Consider the following 19,510-nt stretch of genomic DNA (forward strand, 5'->3'; position numbering starts at 1 on the left):
AGCCTTCTGCACTTTTTACGTATGCAGTCCCTCCCGGTCCTTGGCTCTCTGAACGAAAGACTAGGACAGATTCAACTTTTTAACCACATCCCTGACCGAAGCATTGGGATTCGATGCTCAGAGTTTGCGCAAAATCAATTCGCGACGTTGCTTTTCGGGTAACGCAATTTTTTCCAACTACCCAAATTTTCAAGAGAAAATACCCAATGGGTGATTTTCTACAGCGCTTTTTCCGTGATGCAATTTGATGTGGGACACCCTTTAGTTTGAACCCTCCCTGTGACGATGATGATATATCTCCGAAACTCTCATTTAGCGGTTCCAGTAGTCAGTGCAGTATATTGCCCAGTTAGAACGGCCTGTTTTGTATATCTTCTCGAGCAAAACAGAATTTACTGCCATGATTGAACTTATTTTGAATACTCCAGTTGATAAAACGGAAAACTAATCCTGATTAGTCATTATGATAGGAACTGCAAACTTTAATATCGATTTGCTTTCATTTTGTTAACCGACTTTCCTCGGGTTCTTTGTCTCCCTGCTAATCATCTACGGAGGTGAGCCTCGTTATCCCGATAGAATCTTCGCTTGGTAGCCTCATAGTGATCCGCATCCGGTTGCATTTTTTCACTTGCAGTTGATTTCGCAAATCGGATTGGATTGGCGTCATGAAGTCTTCCGAGGCTATAGTTGTACAAGGGCAATGAGAATAACTCGGAGAGAGGAACTTCTACTGAGTTGTTTGCACTGAACTGAAGTTTTTAGATTTTGTTTCCATACAGTATAAGCAACCGGTTTCAACTAGAAATACTCAGAGGGAGAGATGGGCGGAGAAAACAAAATACAATTCGGCAGCAGGGATTTGTTTCTAAACTATCTTGCAACCCTTGCTAAAACTTAGCATTTCACATGACTTTTACTTTTGATACGATTTACGTGTAAATTAATAATTGATTGCATCGCAATATTTTGCTCATTTTTTGGTGCCATTAATTAACCAAGTAAGATCAATTAATCAATAGAGCTAGAATATTGCTTTTGATTCCAAAAACTAGTTGAATTTGAGAAGCACATGAAACATAAAGGTGATTGAATTTCTGTTCGATTGTTATACTCTCAAATTTAATCTAGTAAGAATAAGAAATCCTCAGAAAAAAATCTAATGGGCATGTTCATTTGGCTCAGATTTTGACAGTTCATTTGGCTCAAAACATTATCTCCGCTCATCTCTCCTTCTAGTATTTCTAGTTTCAACTAACGATTTTAAATTGGTTCACTACTTCTACTAGCCGATTGGTTTTAAAGCATTTAGATATTATTTTTTTTTAATTTCAATCAATTTAGGATTTGTTTAACTGAATATTGTACTAATCAATTTCAAGTCTCAAATTTCGAAAGTTTAAAAAGTCCCATAATTTCTTGAAATTTTTCTTAGTTAAAAACCATGTAATTTTTTCGAAAATCAGTAAATCGAACGTCTTTACGTTAAATGGGTAATAAGGCACATTTTGGTGGAAAAGTGAGAGATCAAACCTAAAAAAAAAATGTTCTTAAAATAAAGATTCTAAAAAATTCAAGATCTCTCACTAACATTGTTTTGTACCGCATTCAATAACAGTTTTCGTTTAATTCTAAACTATTTTTTCTGGATTATCCTTGAGATGATCTACATATTTCTGATCTTGATAAATAAATCACTGGGATAACATCATCATGGAAAACAAGAAATTCCTTTGAATTTTTCTTTGTTATCTACCTAAGACAGGAGCTGATCACCTTTTCGTGGTGCGTTACCGCGTAAGATCCATCACATCGCTTTTCTTTTTGAAGATGTGGAGTCTCTGTTTTGAGAGTCTCCGAGGAACTAAGATTGGAATCAATAAAAAGGTTCGGAGCAGGGTTATGATGCATGGTCAAATATCCAATTGTGAACTAAGAAAATGATGTTTGAAAAATCTCCTTTACAATTCGGCTAATTTTTAGAAGAAAAAAATACTTCTTACTATGAATAAATGGCCACTTGTGTCGGGTATGACAATATAAATTCTAAACAATTGGTAAATTGCGGACTGATTTCATGTTTATTATACATTATTAGGCCTTTCCAAATGTTCAGTACATGCATACTGGGATCTAATCTTTCTATTACATTCGTAAAAACTATAGGATATTTGTTAAGATTTTTTGTTTTCAAAAATATGAATCGGTTTCCTTTTTTCAAAACTCTTTTATGGATGAGTATATTCCAATAATAAATCATTTTATTTCGATGGTGTAATCACACACTAGAAGAAAATATGGGTACAGTAATATGTTCATTGTAAGGCAACACTTCATTACATCCCAATGAAGTCCCAATAAACTATTTGATTACCTTATGCTACCTTATTTATCCTTCTACTAAAACCTTGGTTATTGGTTTGCTGTCAACAAGTCTTCATTGTAAAGTTTTCGAAATATATTTTATGCGCTTGAGTTTTTGTTATGCTAGTTTCTTATCCGTTGTGTTGTTCCAAAACAAACTTGTATTAAGCATTAATTCGAATCGGTGCACTTTCATTTCCATGTTAAAACCATCTTATCATTGTAACCATCACTAATTCGCCTAACAAAAAAAAAAAAAAAAACAAATCCTTCATTCGGTTCATTCTGCTAAGGTTTACTTACGTTCGAGAGTTTTATTTCCGTGGTATCTCTCTCCCCGTCTCATTGCAGGGAATACCTGTATGATGCTTACAGTGAGCGGGACAACATCCCACTAGCGAGGTAAGTTGTGCCTCTAATCGCATCCCAATTCAGTGTTCAACCCATATATCATATCTAATCTCAGAGCAGGGCAAAATCGAAATCAAAATTCCATACATAAGCAGTCGACTTCAAGTCAGCTTGAATGTTCTACCATTTTACCGTTGTCTCGTATTACTATTTTGACCGCATCCCATTTAAACTGTTTTGGGCGTTTTTTTTTCCTAGTTGACAAGCAAAAATTTCTTCCTAAATTATCAAACAATTATCGATAATATATGCTTTTGTTACTTTTAGTGGTCCAAAAAACAAGCGCCGTAAGAAGAACGATCGTCGTCGGGAATCCCGCGATCGGCGTGACGTGTACTACGAAGATGGAAGTCCTTCCGGAGGACACAGTCGGGAACCGAGATACAATGATATGGCACCAAAGTGAGTACTCTTCGGTTAACATCCAAATCCAAATCAGAATTCATCTCCCTCCCCTGTCTCAGTAATACCGTCAAACATGCGATTTAGAAAATAGTTGTCTAGATCACATCACATACACCACACAAACAGCCGATCACTGAATTAGATTCTAGGTTCATTCCGGTTCATTAGATACGACTAGTGGTCGATGCTTCCGATACTAAACCCATTTCCCGGTGGTATCCAACGGTGGTGCCACTGATCCATGTTCAACTAAATACCACTCCCTAACACCGTCCTTGTACTCTTCCAGTCTAGTGCCTCAAATTCCATCAATACTAACCAATAGCAGTAGTAACGAACGACGCGATCTCATCGGGGACATTCCGGAGTCCCCCTCGAAGGTGGCAAGTCCGCCTCCATCGCCGAACCGATTACTCAGTCGACTCTTTCAACGCTCACTGTTCGAAGACTTCCACAAAGTGGGCGGTCGGGATGATACCGGCTTCGGCTGGGAAGTGAACGTCAGCCGAAGCAATAGCAGTGTGGGTTCCATTCGGTCAATGGGAATCTTGGCCAGCAGAACGCCTTCGCCACTTGACTTCCGAACGGTTTCGTTCCGAAGACCACGATCACTGGTGGACGATATCGATAAGTCAAAACGAGCCCGATCGTCTTTAAGGACCGACAGTGGATTCGAGCGATACTAATATCTCACACAATGAATGGCTGTGATAAATGCAATCATAATCCAAAGGCTTCCACCAAGTCATCTACTAACAAACAGGTTATAATGTTGGAGACATTAATGTTTACCATGTGGGCAACTCATTCCTCCCTCGTTACCTACTAGAATTGTTTCGTTTTAGATGAGTCATGTCCTAGAAGCACATCAAACAAATCGAACTACATTTTTAGTGTGCTACCTAATTCTTGAAAATCTCTTGCACTTCCATTTCCGCATTGGATCCGTACAACAATTTCACGCTTTGGATGGCCTATCCATTCCATCCTGTAAATACACAAAGCAGAACATTAAATCCTTTCCATTAGTTACTGATTTATAGGTATTCGCTGTTCCCATTCGAGTCAATGTTTCCTTTATCTAGAAGCTTCCTCCGATGGTCAAACCTTTCATACTTATAATTAAATGTTGTGTAATTGTGTATTTCTACATATTCCATCTATATGTTGGAAAAGATGCAACTATGTGGCCTGCAATGGCAATGGTACGACAAACTGTGGCCGGCCCTCGTATCGTCAATTTTGAAGGTGTTTTGCCTTTATTGCTGCGCAATTGTGAGTAAAAGTGTGTATGGCTACGTATTGTAATGATGTAAGGGTTTTTTTTTCTGACCTCCTTGAAAAATAATAAGTACCTCCTGTCATAGTTTTGTGTGGTTTTTCTCTCATACATCCATAACCGCATCTCCATTGCCGAGTAGTGCTAATTCTCCCTTTCTAACCCTTGTTCAGCTCCAGAAATCAGTTGGAATGAATGATATGATTTAACCACTCCTATTTCCGTTTTCGATAGAAATGGAATTTCCATACACGTTGCTTGTTTAAGGGATATCCGTTTCGATCGAAGAAAAGAATTGAAGTGAATGTTAGATTAAAGTGGAGCACTCAAAACAAACTTTAAGGTGGTGGAATTGTTTAAAAAAATTAAGACTTTTGCCCTGTAATCAGATTAAGGAATACCGTACATTCACAGCTGTGAGTACCTAGTGATGAAATTAATTTACTCAACAACGAAAAACCACCAACACCGTCTAATAAACAGAAGAATCTGAAACGGATTCAGAAACAAGTCGCATCCGACAAACCGGAGGTTCGGATGGGGGGAATGTTGTTTTTCAAAGAGTTACGTCTGTTTGTCTGTGGTTAATCGTTACATTACAACCCTACAAACAGATACCTGAAGTTCACTAAGTCTTAATTAACCATTTAGTCAAGCTTCTGCAATAATTTTCCATCAGATATCACTGCTGTGGTTTGTGGTGACATTTATCGGAAATTACACATAATCGCTTTCCGTTAGTTGTTCACAGAGGACAGCGCAGTACAAAAAAACAAGAAATCCCTTTCACAGACTACAACACAGAGTACCTGATACTGCTAAACCTGGTACCTCTGTATATGCATTTAGATTAGCATCCGAAGTCTCTCCTTATTTGCATACACGGCACAAAAAGTGGTCTCTATGCCCAATCTCTACACGGCAAAAAAATGTTCATGTAAAGTGATTTACTATTGAATTTGCACTTCTTACCAAACATTGCAATTCGATGTGGAAATCCCTTGGAAGAGATCATATCGAAGCACGATGAAATCAACAGCAAATCACTTTATTTCAAAGTGTATTGCACATCGTTGCTGATGTGCTGTGCTTTGAACTCGAAATGTTAACCATGCTGATGTTAACAATCTATCACTTTAAGTTTAACTAATTTATCCTTGGATTTCATGTTTGCTGAAAATGGGTTTAAATAAATATATTGCCTTGTTGCAGTATGAACTATGTTATATGTTATTCAGAATATGACCATAGAACATGTATCATATTACTAACCCGTGCAAACTAACGATTTTAAATTGGCTCACTACTTGACTAGCCTATTGGTCCCAAGCAAATCGATTAACTTATCCCATTCTAGTTGAAATTCTAGTACTACCCTTTGTTTGTTTTGATTCGCTATGAATGCTTGACAGATAAAATGAGAGGTTCGTAAATTTTCCTATGTTTCGAGGGGTGCATCGATTAGCTTGGGACCGAAGATAGTACCAGAGCTGAGCCAAAAAGTTGAGCACGTTTCTTCGGGACCTTCTAGTCTTAGAGTTACCTCTATAATATTACTACCCAGATCACATGTTTCTTGATAATGTTGGCAATGTTTTGTAATAGAACTTATCTGAATAATACACTATTATTGAAAAAAGCAACAATTTCGTAATACTAACGCACTATAATGCAAATTATTTCGGGTGAAAATGGAGAATTATCTCGCTTGACTTCATTTGTTGTTGATTTGGCATCTTCGGGAGTAATGCTTGGTAAGTGCGTTTTTGACATTTGCTTCCAAAAGCAAAACTAATCAAATTCAATGGATGAGCTTGAGCTTGAGCTTGAGCTTGATTGACCGCCCACGGTTGCTACTCTGTTACTGCCAGATCAGCTGTAATTACACAGAGAACCAATAGACGATGCTTGGGACTAGCAATCATCCTCAATGTGTAAAAACTGGTGACCTTAAATTAGGCAATACCAGCGCCGGCCGCGCCTGAACACAGGTCAAGAAAGGAATGGGAAGGATTGTGTTGACATGACACTCGCTTTGATGGAAGCCGAGAACACCTCTGCACTTCCACGAGGAATCACTGGGATGTTGGATAAGAGGGTTGGGTTTGCAGCAGGGTTCGTTTTGGGAAACGATAAGCTGAATTGATGTCTTAACGATCATATAACGCGAAGGAGCTTGGGACTAAACCCACGGTCTTCTGCTCAGTAAGCAAAAACGTTTGCCACTAGGCAGACGAGCACCTTTTTAATCACCGAGTTGCTGTTATTACCATGTAGTCATATTAACAAATAAAACGATTGACGAATCTTGAATGTGGATGGGCCTGAGATTAGACTCATGATGTTCTGCTCAGTAAGCAAAAACGGTTGCTCTAAGGCCACCGAGCCCCTCATATCACATAATACCGTTGCTCAAATTTGTGTATCCATTCAAACCCGGAACCAACGACAACAACGAGTTTCGCAAAATACACGATACACAAGCGATTTTACCATAAATCTCTTTGATATGTAAGGACATAGGACCGTGTTTTTCTGCTCAGTAAGGAGGCCACTGTAACCGACGATCTTTCAAATCCGAAAACTAAAAACTACGAAAAAGTACTTAGCCCTTCATTAAGTTCCACTTTCACGCGACGTTCAATGACAGGGTCCTATCCAGGATTACATCTGAAAAATCCAAATCTGGCCAACGCCCACCTAAACCTGTTCTAATCTACCTGAAATGACTAACGAATGGAAGACTATGACTACCCAGCCATGCAATAGTCTCATTCCGTGCCTTATGGCAACTTGATGATTCTATTGCGCTCATCTTTTGGCACCACCCAGAGGAGACTTGGTCCTGTACCCAATGCTTAACTTATTTCCATTCCACTCAGCTACTCGCAATTTCTTGTGATATAGTGGGCGGAATATTATTATATGAGACAATTCAATGCAGACCTCTTTCCAAATTTGGCAGATCGACAGGTAATCGGTGAGTTACCACGATAGTTGCTATTCAACAACTCGACAACGTCCCATCGTCAACGCCTGCTATGAGAATTTCCCATTGCAGACGCCAACGAAATGACGTCATCGAGCTATCGATCAACTACCCTGGTTATCGCCTGGTACCTTATAGCACGATGCTAGGAGGCGAACCGGAAGAATCGATGAGCTACCTCTTCCACAAAACTAATCAAATTCAATGGATGAAAACAGAAGTGCCAATTCAAATGATAACCATTACCATTAACATTACCATTAACACCTTTACATCAAAGGTGTTATATAGTACATATTTTTCAACGACATATCACTTTGTTTCAAAACGCAAATCACTTAAAAATCAATGATAAATCACTTCGATTCGTAGTGCCGCATGACAGATCACACAGGTCACTTGAGCCGAGACAGATCACACAGGTCACGGAAACGACCAAATTGTTGGCAAACTGCTTCACGAAGTCGAAGATTATACACGTGTGTAAATGGGAATTGGGTTCTTTAGGGGTGTTGAGGTAAATGCATATTCGTAATCTGCATTAAAAATGGAACCCAAACCCAAAATTTCATCGATTTCGGTACACTGGAACTATTTTAAATAAGTTTGATTACATTTGCAAACATCACCTTATTAGTGCCCCTCGGTGACACTTTGTGTGGGAGCGAGCTGTCAGTTTGTCAGTTTAGTGTCAAACAGTGAAGTTATCATTTTGGTTTAAATCTTGATTTAAAAATCGATATGAAAGAATGTGGGTTCGAAAAAAATATCGCTGTGCTCAGAAAACGAAGCTCTTTAAGATGATGTAAAAAAACCGATACATTTTTCAAAATTAAAGAAGCCAATTGTTTTGTTATGTCTTTTCTCGATTCCGATCAAGCTATGTCCTCAACCATGTACAGCTGTGTTTAATATAATATCAGTGCATGCCGAGTTCCATACAAAATGGTCAACTTTGACATGATGTAACTTTGTTAACTTATGATCAATTGATTAATAACTTTTCACTCAGTTGTTGAATTTGTTTTTTATTTATAGTAATTGATAGATTAGGATCATAGTTTACTATACACTCGAAAAATTTATCACATATCTAATGGATGGAATCCATGTGAATTTCACAGAGCTTTCCTGTGATCACATAGCTGCAAATCCCACCACAAAATCACATGAATATTATGAGGACAATAAAATTCATATGAAAAATCATATAAAATTAATTTGATCGCATAAATGTTATGTGAAATTCAGATGAATTCCATTAATTTTGATTATGGATGAAAATTATGTGCGTTTCCAATGGAAGCTACATGAAAACTATTTTCGGTGTAGATATGCAAAGAGGAGGTAAATCTTAACATTTGATTGATTGATTTATCTGAGGCTGGTTCGCTTCCAAACTCTTAACATTTGAATCAACGCCAATGATTTTTTACACTTAAAGTCCGAGATGTGCAGCGAACTTCATTTTTACAACGCATGATTTGAGATTTGGGCGTAATTGATAATGTAAACAAACACGTCAATCGCCGAATTCTCGTGAATAACAGATCAATCTTGTAAACAAACAAAACCAAATGGTAGAGGAATCATTCATCGACCTGATAGTGTTATTAGTTTTCGAGATCGAGAAATTTCGCGAAAAATCACTCCGGAAATACAGTTTATTACTAGAATTAAAATCTAATTTTTTAACGTATCTATAATAAGCTTAAACTCTATTATATCTTTTGCTTCAAAAAGAACTATGTTACGTCAACTGTGTGCAAAGTTATTTATACAAATGAGCTGTGTGTGCCAAGCATGTTTTCTAGACCAAAAATATTCATTAGTACCGTCCCAACGCTGCGATCGTCTAGATAAAATTGATAAATATCAGATTTTTAGCGATGGGCCCAATCTTAGATCCATAGGCCAACATTAGAGCCATTTCCCTACTACGCTTTTGATGCATATTCAGGTCAGAAAAAGTTGATTCATGAACTTTGTCGTTCCCTTTTTTCCTGTAAATTATTGTTAAAGAAGCATAAGAGGTTTTGGTCCTAGTTAGGAACTGGCCACTTCCTCGGAGATATCCGGAACATGGCCGGATGTGGTCAATGTGGCCCTGAGCATTCAATTTGGCTATCATTGATCGAAAGTCGGTTTTTGAAGCGATATACATACCCTTCTTTCTTGGATTCTAACATTTATGATTTTAAACCCGTTTTTCACAGAAACAGTTTTCTACAAAGTATTCACCTCTGGGATAAATCGAAATATTTAGAATTAGAGATGAATGACTGTACCAAGAGTTGAAATCCCTTAAAAGAAATTTAGGCCTATTCTGCGCGGGGGTGGGGAGTCACCTCACCCAAGGTGACAATTCAGTGCCAACATTTCAAAGGGGCGTAATTGCTTTTGTAAACAATGACTTTAGCCGTCAATTTCTCGCGAATGAAATCTTACCTCTCCAAAATTACAATGCTAGCTGGTAGAAAAAACATTCCTCTACCTGCTGGTGTCATTATTTTTCATGAGTGAGCTTTTATTCGCGAGAAATCGACGACTAAAGCCATTGTTTACAAAAGCAATTACGCCCCTTTGAAATGTTGGCACTGAATTGCTACTTCACTAGTGACAGTGAGTATCCTCACCTCATACGTCGCGCAGGGGCCTAATGAATCAATGAAAATGCTGAGGTTTTGACAAAACTATGCTGTGGCTACCACAGTATTTTACATTTTATCGTCCATATACAGTAGCGCCAAAAGCATGCTGTGATGGGTTCAAAATTTAACCATCTAAAATGATCAATTGAAATATATCTTTCGCAAGCGGCATACTAATTTCTCCTTTCCTGCAGGTACGAAACCGGGTGGCTGACGCATATGAATTTCCTCCTCCAAATTGCCGTATAGATAGGCCGTCTTCACATCCAGGTGTTTGATTTAACAACCTCCCCAGAAGCGTTCCGTTTAAGCTTAAATACCCACCTGCAACCAACGACCTTCTTCTTCTCTGGCGGCTCGACCAACTCCCAGGTCTGGTTTGCATGGTGCGAACGAATTTCACTGTTCATTGCTTCCATCCACAGATCTTTGTCCGATCTCGTCATAGCGTCCTCAAAACTTGCTGGCTCGACTTCATCCGACTTGGCCAGTTTCGTTTCATAGCAAAAACGCGCCGGTGGAATTCCTTTGTTATTCCCACGAAATCCTCCTCCTCACTTGACGCACCGTCATATGATGATTCTACGTGTTCCACGATGTCATTTCCCGCAAGATCCAACATGGACTGATCCTCCTGAGAAAGGTTCCGTTCCTGAATCCTGTTCCCTTCATCCAAGCTCACTTCCATTCCAGAGGGTTTTGTCCGTGATTCCCGAACCAACTCGTTAGCAACGTCAGTGTCGCAAAACTTAGCGTCTCGACTGACATGGATTGTGTCCTTGCTTTGGTCCAAGAATCGAAATCCTTTTCGATGTTCGTCGTACCCGACAAAAGTCATTCGTACAGCCTTAACATCACACTTTTGGCGCCTCTCTTTAGGTACGTACACCAGGGCTTCGCAGCCAAATACATTTAAATGCTTATAATTTGGCAACTTACCCGTCCACAGCTCGTATGGCGTTCTAGGGATGGGGGCCGAGGGAAGCCGGTTTTGCAAAAAATTCGCCGTCATCACCGCCTCGCCCCAGTACCTCTTGTCCATTCCAGCCTCGGCTAGCAAGCAGCGCATCATTTCCGTCGGGGGGCGACCCCGGCGTAGTGGTTAGCATCCATACCTCTCACGCCAAAGTCACGAGTTCAAATCTCATCCCCGGAAAAGTCACAAATGACCCAAGAGCGTTAAAGTGACTATTAAAAAAAAATCATTTCCGTCCAACTCCGGTTCTTTCTCTCAGCAACTCCGTTCTGCTGAGGAGTGTATGGTACTGTCTGCTGGAGAATGATTCCGTTGTCCTTCAAAAAACGCTGTAGCGACTGCCCAGAGTACTCCCCACCATTGTCCGCTCGAATAATCTTGGGCTTCTTTCCAAACTGATTGTACACGAGATTCACAAACTCCTTGATCCTTTCTTCTGCTTCACTTTTCTGTTTCAACAGGTACACTGTGGTGAAACGAGAGAAATCGTCGATCATGGTCATTATAAAGCGATTTCCTCGTGGGGTGGGCACTTCCAGCGGTCCACATAGATCGGTGTGCACCAGATCTAAAACAGCCTTTGTTTTTGTTTCGGTTGCTGGAAACGATGCTCTGCTCATTTTTCCTTCGCAGCAGACTTTGCAAACCGATCGGATTCCACAATCAACTAAATCCAGATTCGTTCCCAATTCCTCTCGTATGATGCGTTCGATAGCTCCGGGTTCGCGATGGCCAAACTTGCGGTGCCACATGTGCTGACAGTTGTCTTGATGTTGAACCGCAGCCAACATAGCCTTCCCATGTTCCTTTAGTTGGTATAAACTTGCCTTTCGACCTACTGACCGAAAGCAGATTTCCCTTTAGAGATGGCACATGCAGAACTCCTTTGACCAGAATCTTCCGAGGATTTCCTTCTCCATCGACCGCTCCATGAAACCTTACTTTCATCCGCCAGCGTAATCGATGCACCAACACTTGACACCGTTGTCTTGAAATTCGAAATATCGCTCGCCATATGGGACGTGGCTCTCGAATCCAGATACCACGTAGTACCGTCACTCTGACTTCCACTGATAAAACAAAATTCTTCGTTTTCTTCGTCTTCTTTCACCAGCTTCGCCTTCTGGTATTTTTCCCTCCGCTCCTTCTCCTTACGATCCTCCGCCAGCTTCCAGCAATCCTTACGAAGATGCCCTTCCATCTTACAATAATGGCACGTTTTCTTCGTTTCCGGCTTTCCAGAAAATTTTCCGCCGTCCATTTTCAATGCTTTGTTTTGATGAGCTGCAAGTTCGTTCCGCCTCCTCCACTCATCCAAGAGCTTTCCTTTGACGTACTCCAAATCAAACTCATCGTCCTTTCTGCTTTCCAGTGCGACAATTAAGCCATCGTAAGACTGTGGCAAACTGGACAATAATATTGCCGCCGGCCAGATTCCGTTCAACGATTCACCCATCGCCTCTAAACGTTGTGATAACTCCATCACGCGTGCAATGTGATCCGCCATGTTTCCACCTTCCTCAAGCTGCAAGCGTAGCAGCTGCCGCAGCACATGAATTTTGTTCACCAATGACGACCGGTGGTGAAAACTTTCCAAAGCTGTCCACATTTCTTTCGCTGTCTGAGCTTTCATTACGTGCGTAAGCTGACTATTTTCCAACGCAAGTCCGATTATTGCACGAGCTTTTCCATCCTTTGTCAGCCAGACGGCATCCGGACGATCCGGCTTCTGGTAAGAAACCATCTCGTGCAACTCCTCCTTGATGAAAATCAGCTCCATGCGAAAACGCCACGTAGCATAGTTGGCGTCACCTAACTTTTCCACTACGAATTTTGCGTCCACCATCTTGAATGTTCTTTTCTCGCACTAGCATTTTTTTTTTTCGGGTAAAAACACTATTTCAGACGGATACTGTTCAATCAAGCACTTTCACTTCTTTCGCGCCGCGGATACCGTTCTGGGCCCATAACCTGTTGGCCACAACAACGAAATAAAACTCAGTTTTTTAGCGAAAAACTATAGCATTAGTTTTATTGTGACCGCGTCGTTTAAAAGTTCACATACGAATGAAAAAAAGCTTCTTCTCTACAAGCAGCCACGATGTTAGTGTAGACTTCTCGACTGCTACGGCAAGTCCAGTGATGCCGGTGGGATGAGGGGTGAGCCGATGTACGTCGTATCTCCAACAATAATGTCTAAAAAAGTAAAATTTCATGAAACTTATATAAACATTGTCTAATTTCGATGTACTTTACAAAAACTACAGTTTATTCAATAGCTATCTAATTTTCGACAGAAAGACTGTTTATGGCATCAATTGTTGTTGCCCCATAGAACTGACCATCTTGCCCCTTAAGTAGAAATAATTGCCATGCAATAAAATGTTTTCTTTTGAACTTTCTTCAAAGTTATAGTTGTTCTTCCAGCATAGGATTATTGGCCAATCCTTGAAGCTTATGTAAGCTTATAGAAATAATCAAAATAGTATAATTTTATTCGAGTTTCATTAGGGTGACCGTCTCGCCCCATTTCCCCCTACGTACAGTTACTCACAAAATTGAGCGTACACGTCTGTTTCCGAGTTTATTTTCAGATTTTTTTTCTTGTTTAAAGTTAAAAAAATATATTTTTTTATTCTTCCATATTGTTATTATTCGATCTTTATGATGAGTGAAAGAAAAGTACAAATGGTGATACTTATGTCTTTAATAAAATCAAATGATAAAATGACAAGGTTTTTCGCGACACAAAATTGAGCGTACATCAATTCAATTCTTATGAAAACTTATAAAAATGTTCATGAATGATCGATTTCGTACTGGATTTAGTACTTGGTGTGTCCTCCTTTGGCATCAATAACATCTTTCAGTCGGCGGGGCATCGATTCCACCAACTTTTTCGTGACTGTTGATGGAATCGAATTCCATGCTTCCATTATCTTCAACTTCAAGTCGTTTTTGTTCGTAGGATGGCTTCTCTTGACCCGTACCTTAAGTTCATACCACAGATGTTCGATCGGGTTGAGGTCCGGCGACTGAGGTGGAGAGTTCAACTGCTTTGGCACATTATACAGCAACCATTCTTTGACGATGTGAGCTGTATGCTTTGGGTCGTTATCTTGCTGGAAGTAATAATCCGATGGGAGCTTGAGTTTTTCGACAGTTGGCTTGACATGTTTCTTCAGGATGTTCATATACAACATCTTATCCATGGTTGTGTCGATAAACTCAATGTTTCCTGTTCCACTGGCCGCCATCGAACCCCAAAGCATAACGTTCCCTCCCCCATGCTTTACCGTTGGTTTCAAGTTCCGTGATTTGAACGCTGTATTTGGTCTTCTCCAGACGATTTGCTTTCCATCGGAACCAAACAGGTTTATTTTGGTCTCGTCCGTAAACAAAACCCTTTCCCAGAATTCAACAGGCTTTGAAACATACTTTTCCGCAAACGCAAGACGCTTTTTCTTGTTCACTGCCGAAATGAACGGTTTGTTACGAGCAACTCGGCCGTGTAACTTATTCTTCCGAAGGGTCCTGCGGACGGTTTCTGTGGAAATCGGTCGATTGATCATCTGTGTCACCTCTGACGTCAGTTCCGGAACGGAGATCTTTGGATTTTGATTAACTTTCCGCGTAATCAAACGTTCATCGCCTGCTGAGAGTATGCGTTTACGACCTCTTCCGGGATTATTCAGCAACTTTCCTTCATATCTCCACTTGTTTATGATCCTCTGCACCGTGGAATGAGTACGTCCAACCATTGCACCAACTTCCCGCATGGTTTTTCCTTTGCAGTACAAGCTGATGACTAATTTCCGAGTGGCAAGATCGGTTTGCTTCCTTTTGCCTTCCATTCTGCTTAAACTTATTGAAAACAAGCACTTTGGTCGTAATTTGAAAACAACCGGAACCACAGCAGAGCAAAAAACACTGTATGCTACCGAACTGTCAAAATTTACAGTAAATTCATCAAAAACCGGAAGGGTATCGGAAATGTACGCTCAATTTTGTGTCGCAGAAATGCTTGTTATTTTATGATTTCAATTTTAATAAAAACTCAAGGATAACAATTTGTACTTTTGTTTAACTTTTCGTAGAGCTTGGACAATTACTATATCGTAGGATATTTAAAAAAATAAATCAATCGAAAGTTCAACCGAAAAAATGAATTAAAAACTTTTAAACAGACTTGTACGCTCAATTTTGAGAGCAACTGTACAAAAGTGGAGGCCATATGGCTGCACATTTTTTTTTTTAAATCGAGTTGATTTACTAATTTTAATCTACAATAACAAATTCAATTTGAAAAGTCTTACGATGCAATCCGATTTAATTTGTGATATAGTACGATGGAAAATCCCCCTTATTCTGCGCCGCGAGTGAGGTGAGGTGACAAAAGTCACCGCGAGTGAGGTGACTGTCCGTGCAAATCAAATGGAAAGTCACCTCACTAGTGACAGCGAGTCACCTCACCTCACTCGCGGCGCAGAATAAAGGGGAATGATTCATCGCATATAAGTCGGAAATTTGCATTCTATATGATTTAACTTAAACATAATGCGATGTATTTCATTCGCATATGCGATGCTGACTTAAAATGTTTTAATTTTAATTGCCATATGTACATTGTTATTCGACTTCTGGTTGTCTGGGACATTCTCATGCCGCCAATTCGCCTGTTTGTGTGAGTGTTCCTGATGTATATTAACCCATTAACGCCCAAGTCGTTTTTGGCCTCCGGATAGGAGTAACCCAAAGACTATCCTCACACTATTCAAAAACAAGATGTTAAGGATATTCCAAGGATCATTCTAGTTATATTGAAAACATAATTTACGTTCCCAATTTCTGTTAAGATATGATAAAAGAAGAAAACAAATGCTTATCTATAAATAGGTCACTGGGCATTAATGGGTTAATGACACAGTTTTGATTCTCATCCTTCTAAATCTTCATCCAGTCCTTCTCTACTAACTCGTATCCTTAACGTTTTTTACTGATTCCAACTTCGTCTGCCCTTACAGAAACTGGGACGGTGCTCCACCACGCTATCAGAATCCACCGATGGCCCCTCCAGCGACCGAATACGAGCGTCCACCACCGTACTACTACCCGGGTGCACCCAGCGAGCATGAGTAAATCTCCTACGATATTATCAACCCCGAAGAGATCCAGTCACTCATGCGATGTCAGTTGGATGGACTAACTTTCTCTACATTATGCTCGGAAAAATTCGGTCGGGAAGTTGAGTTCATATCGCCGCTGCCAAACTGCTGGTGACATTGGATTGATTTTAAGCTGTCACATTTGCAAAAACGTTTAGCAAGCCTTTTTGTAGAATTGAAGGCACGTTAGAAAGCTGATCATCACAAAAAAAAAAAAAAAACTCAAGAGAGAAAGCCGTACACATTAGTGAATCCAGAAAAGTGTAGATAATTATTACCTTCCTACCTTTTTGTTTTGTTTCGTTCATGAGAATTGAATTTTCTTTTTTAACCCGTTCGTCGATCAAACTTTATTAGGTGTCACATTTAAGATGTGTAGAATTCGTTTTAATGAATCGCAAATAAATTGAACTAGAATTCATTCCAAAATCCGATTTGCTCAAACAACAACAAAATACAAGTAAACAAATTGATGAGTGCTCTTTCCAGTTCTTTTTATTAGGTATTCAGCTATTTGTGTAAGATTTTACATGAGATTATTACGCTCGGGAGACCAAATAACCAAATGAACGAAAGTAAACCCCGGTACGTTGAATTTGAAAACAAACTGCCATTTTTTAGTCCGCATATACGTTTGCAACACCTTGTTATGTCCCAAGTGAGAACCATTTTCCTCTTGAAACTGATCAACTCAAAACACATAATATACAATCTGTATTCAACCAGATACGAATACAAATGTTGGGAATTTGTCGAACTGTTCTAAAACTGATGTTTTTTCTGTCACTTTGAATGCTCCTAGTACTGCTACTATTACACTCACACACGAAAGCAACACTCTACTGAATTAGTCGTAATTTGCCGAGTACCAATTATATAGTTAATCCAATCTTTTGATAATAACAAAACAACAAAGTATAGATAAAAGGCTGATTAATTCTTAACAAAAACAAAAGAAGATTATGACAAAAGCAAATGCAAAAGTGCAGACATGGGTAGGCGAAAGCAGAAAAGAGAAAAGGGACGAATAATTTAGGGTGATTCAATGATTAACAGAAATATAGTGATAATTTTTTTAAAATAGGAATCGTTTAGGTTCGATTATGAAAATTGTGATTACGTTTAGTTGAAGTTTTCCTTTTTCTGAGTGAGCAAATTTTATGAGCATTATGTAGGAATCTCGCTCTTAGTTTCTTTCGTTGTTTATGTTTTTCCTATGTACATTTTCAGGTTCTTTTTAACATAATGAGTAAGGATGAACGCGAAGAAATTTTGATACGAATACATCAATTGTTATGGAAACCTTCAAATGAAAAAAAAAAAACGATTTACCTATCCTTCATCACAGCAAACTGTGCTGGTCGGTTTCCATAACGACATCAAACCGGATTCTACAACGGTGAATGATCAATTTTCTTCGCGTTAATCTTCCACAATCACAAACGAACTACTAAAAAATGCTGATCATTGATTTGTCAATACAATAAACAATTCGAGGTTAACTACAGCAAGTAAGGGAATTAGTTACAGCAGACTGCTTGATAAGTATAGAGACAACAATGATCGAATACAGAATATTTAACAGAAACCAATACAATATACAATTCGAATACACTCACAGACAGTACTGTTTGATATTTGAAAATAATGTAGTGGAAGCTACCGCAAAAGAGAAAAGGAAGAAACGCTGAAAGGTGTCATCGAAAGACCAGTTCTTTTTGCTCATTGATCGTGGTTTTCGATTTTATCGAAGTGGGCAAGTTGCATTTAGTTTTTACTTTAAATTAGTAGTAATTGATCACAACTTTTCCCTCGATATGAACAATTGGGAAGGAGAAGCGATTAGAAAAGAAAGCCTCAAAATGGCTGCCGTTTATATTTTGTACGGGAGGAGGCAAAAATTGTCATTTGATGAAAGATTGTTCAAAATCATACCTTACAAGCAAGATAAATTGATAAAAGACTTTACATTACTTTCATTGTATCTATCAATGTAAAAAAAAACATGTTTACGGTGTAAAAAAAGTAAAGAAAACAATGATTAATAACACTTCACTCGATCATCACTTTAGATGTTCAAATACACACACACACACAAGTAAAAAGAAATCACATACACGAAATTCGATATACAACTGTAATACGTGTCTTTGGTCGCCATGGGAGCAGATCAGTAATGATTGGACTACCAACTAAGATTTGAAAGTGATCGTAACGATTAAATAAAAGTGCTAAATAATCCGATTATGATGCGCCGATAGATTTCATCCGAACATCCCGTAAGCTTAGGACAGCATTAATCTGTTACTTTACCGACATTAACAAAACATCTCATTTCGAATTCAACGAAACAAATTCTATATACATATAGAACAACCACCTCTTTCGCTCTCCGAACGCGATGTGTTGAGTGGCTCGTGAATATCGTTTGCGTTAATTTACGCCCGTTTGCGCATTTCAAGCGAGCACCGCAAATGTAGTCTCTGGAAGAATCCAGCATCGGAATCGATTTTTCCGTTTCCTCGATGGTGAGCGTCTTGAAGATGTTCGAGTGGAGCATGTCTTGGGAACGTTCGGGAATACACGTCGAAGAGGAGAGGACATGCACATTTGTTTTGAAGGAAACCGGCGAATCGGTGGTGGTACTTGACTGCCGCTCGTGGTGTTCTTTTTCGCCCATGGACATAATTTCATTGTTATTGTTGTTGAATATTCATCGCGATGAACGGAATTTGAATTGGTCAGTGGCAGACTGACGAGAAATAGATAAACGAGCAAGGGATTAGAGAAGTAATATTTACCAACTAACACAATCTGAGTGACTAACTGGCGTTTAAAAAAATCCTAAACGTTGAACGTAGATAATCACCCATAGTATCGTTTTCGTTCAAATCGTATTTTACATCCAAAAATTAATGGGTGAATATGGGTGAATGACTTCAAATTAAAGTTTATTTCTCGCGGATCAAAGCTTTTTACGTATAATAAAAATAAAAATTAATTTCTGCTAAGAAAGTTTTGTTAATAGAAATGATTTGCGGTGTACATATTAAAAAAAAAACTGTATTTAACATAGTTTAAAAATTTTACCAAAAGTCGATGTTCCATGATTTTTGTCAAAAATAAAAAGTGTCACATTTCAAATTTTCATAAAAGTTTGTAATTGTCAATGAAGATATTTGAATTTTATTTTTCAACTAGTTCGTTTATTTACTAGGCTCAGTCGTATGTGACACTTTGCGGAGCCAAAAATCAGTTATGTTTGAATTT

The 19,510-nt window shown here is 39.0% G+C and overlaps 1 protein-coding gene across 5 annotated transcripts in view; it reads left to right on the plus strand.

Moving 5' to 3' along the window:
* Positions 1-18,487, plus strand: part of promL (prominin-like) — a 115,708-nt gene extending 97,221 nt beyond the window's left edge. For 3 of the 5 annotated variants that reach the window (XM_065219888.1, XM_065219883.1, XM_065219885.1), the window contains 3 exons: positions 2,716-2,766; positions 3,043-3,177; positions 16,100-18,487. In XM_065219888.1, coding sequence (XP_065075960.1) covers positions 2,716-2,766; positions 3,043-3,177; positions 16,100-16,214 — 301 coding nt within the window. In that variant the 3' untranslated portion in view covers positions 16,215-18,487. The remainder of the gene's footprint in view (positions 1-2,715; positions 2,767-3,042; positions 3,178-16,099) is intronic. The other 2 variants (XM_065219886.1, XM_065219887.1) reach the window with 1 other exon arrangement.
* Positions 18,488-19,510: the final 1,023 nt, after the last annotated feature.

This window comes from Ochlerotatus camptorhynchus, unplaced genomic scaffold (genome assembly GCF_037179485.1).
Source record: "Ochlerotatus camptorhynchus isolate MF236.1 unplaced genomic scaffold, CSIRO-AGI_Acam_v1.1 ptg000112l, whole genome shotgun sequence".
In the NCBI taxonomy this organism is placed as follows: domain Eukaryota; kingdom Metazoa; phylum Arthropoda; class Insecta; order Diptera; family Culicidae; genus Ochlerotatus; species Ochlerotatus camptorhynchus.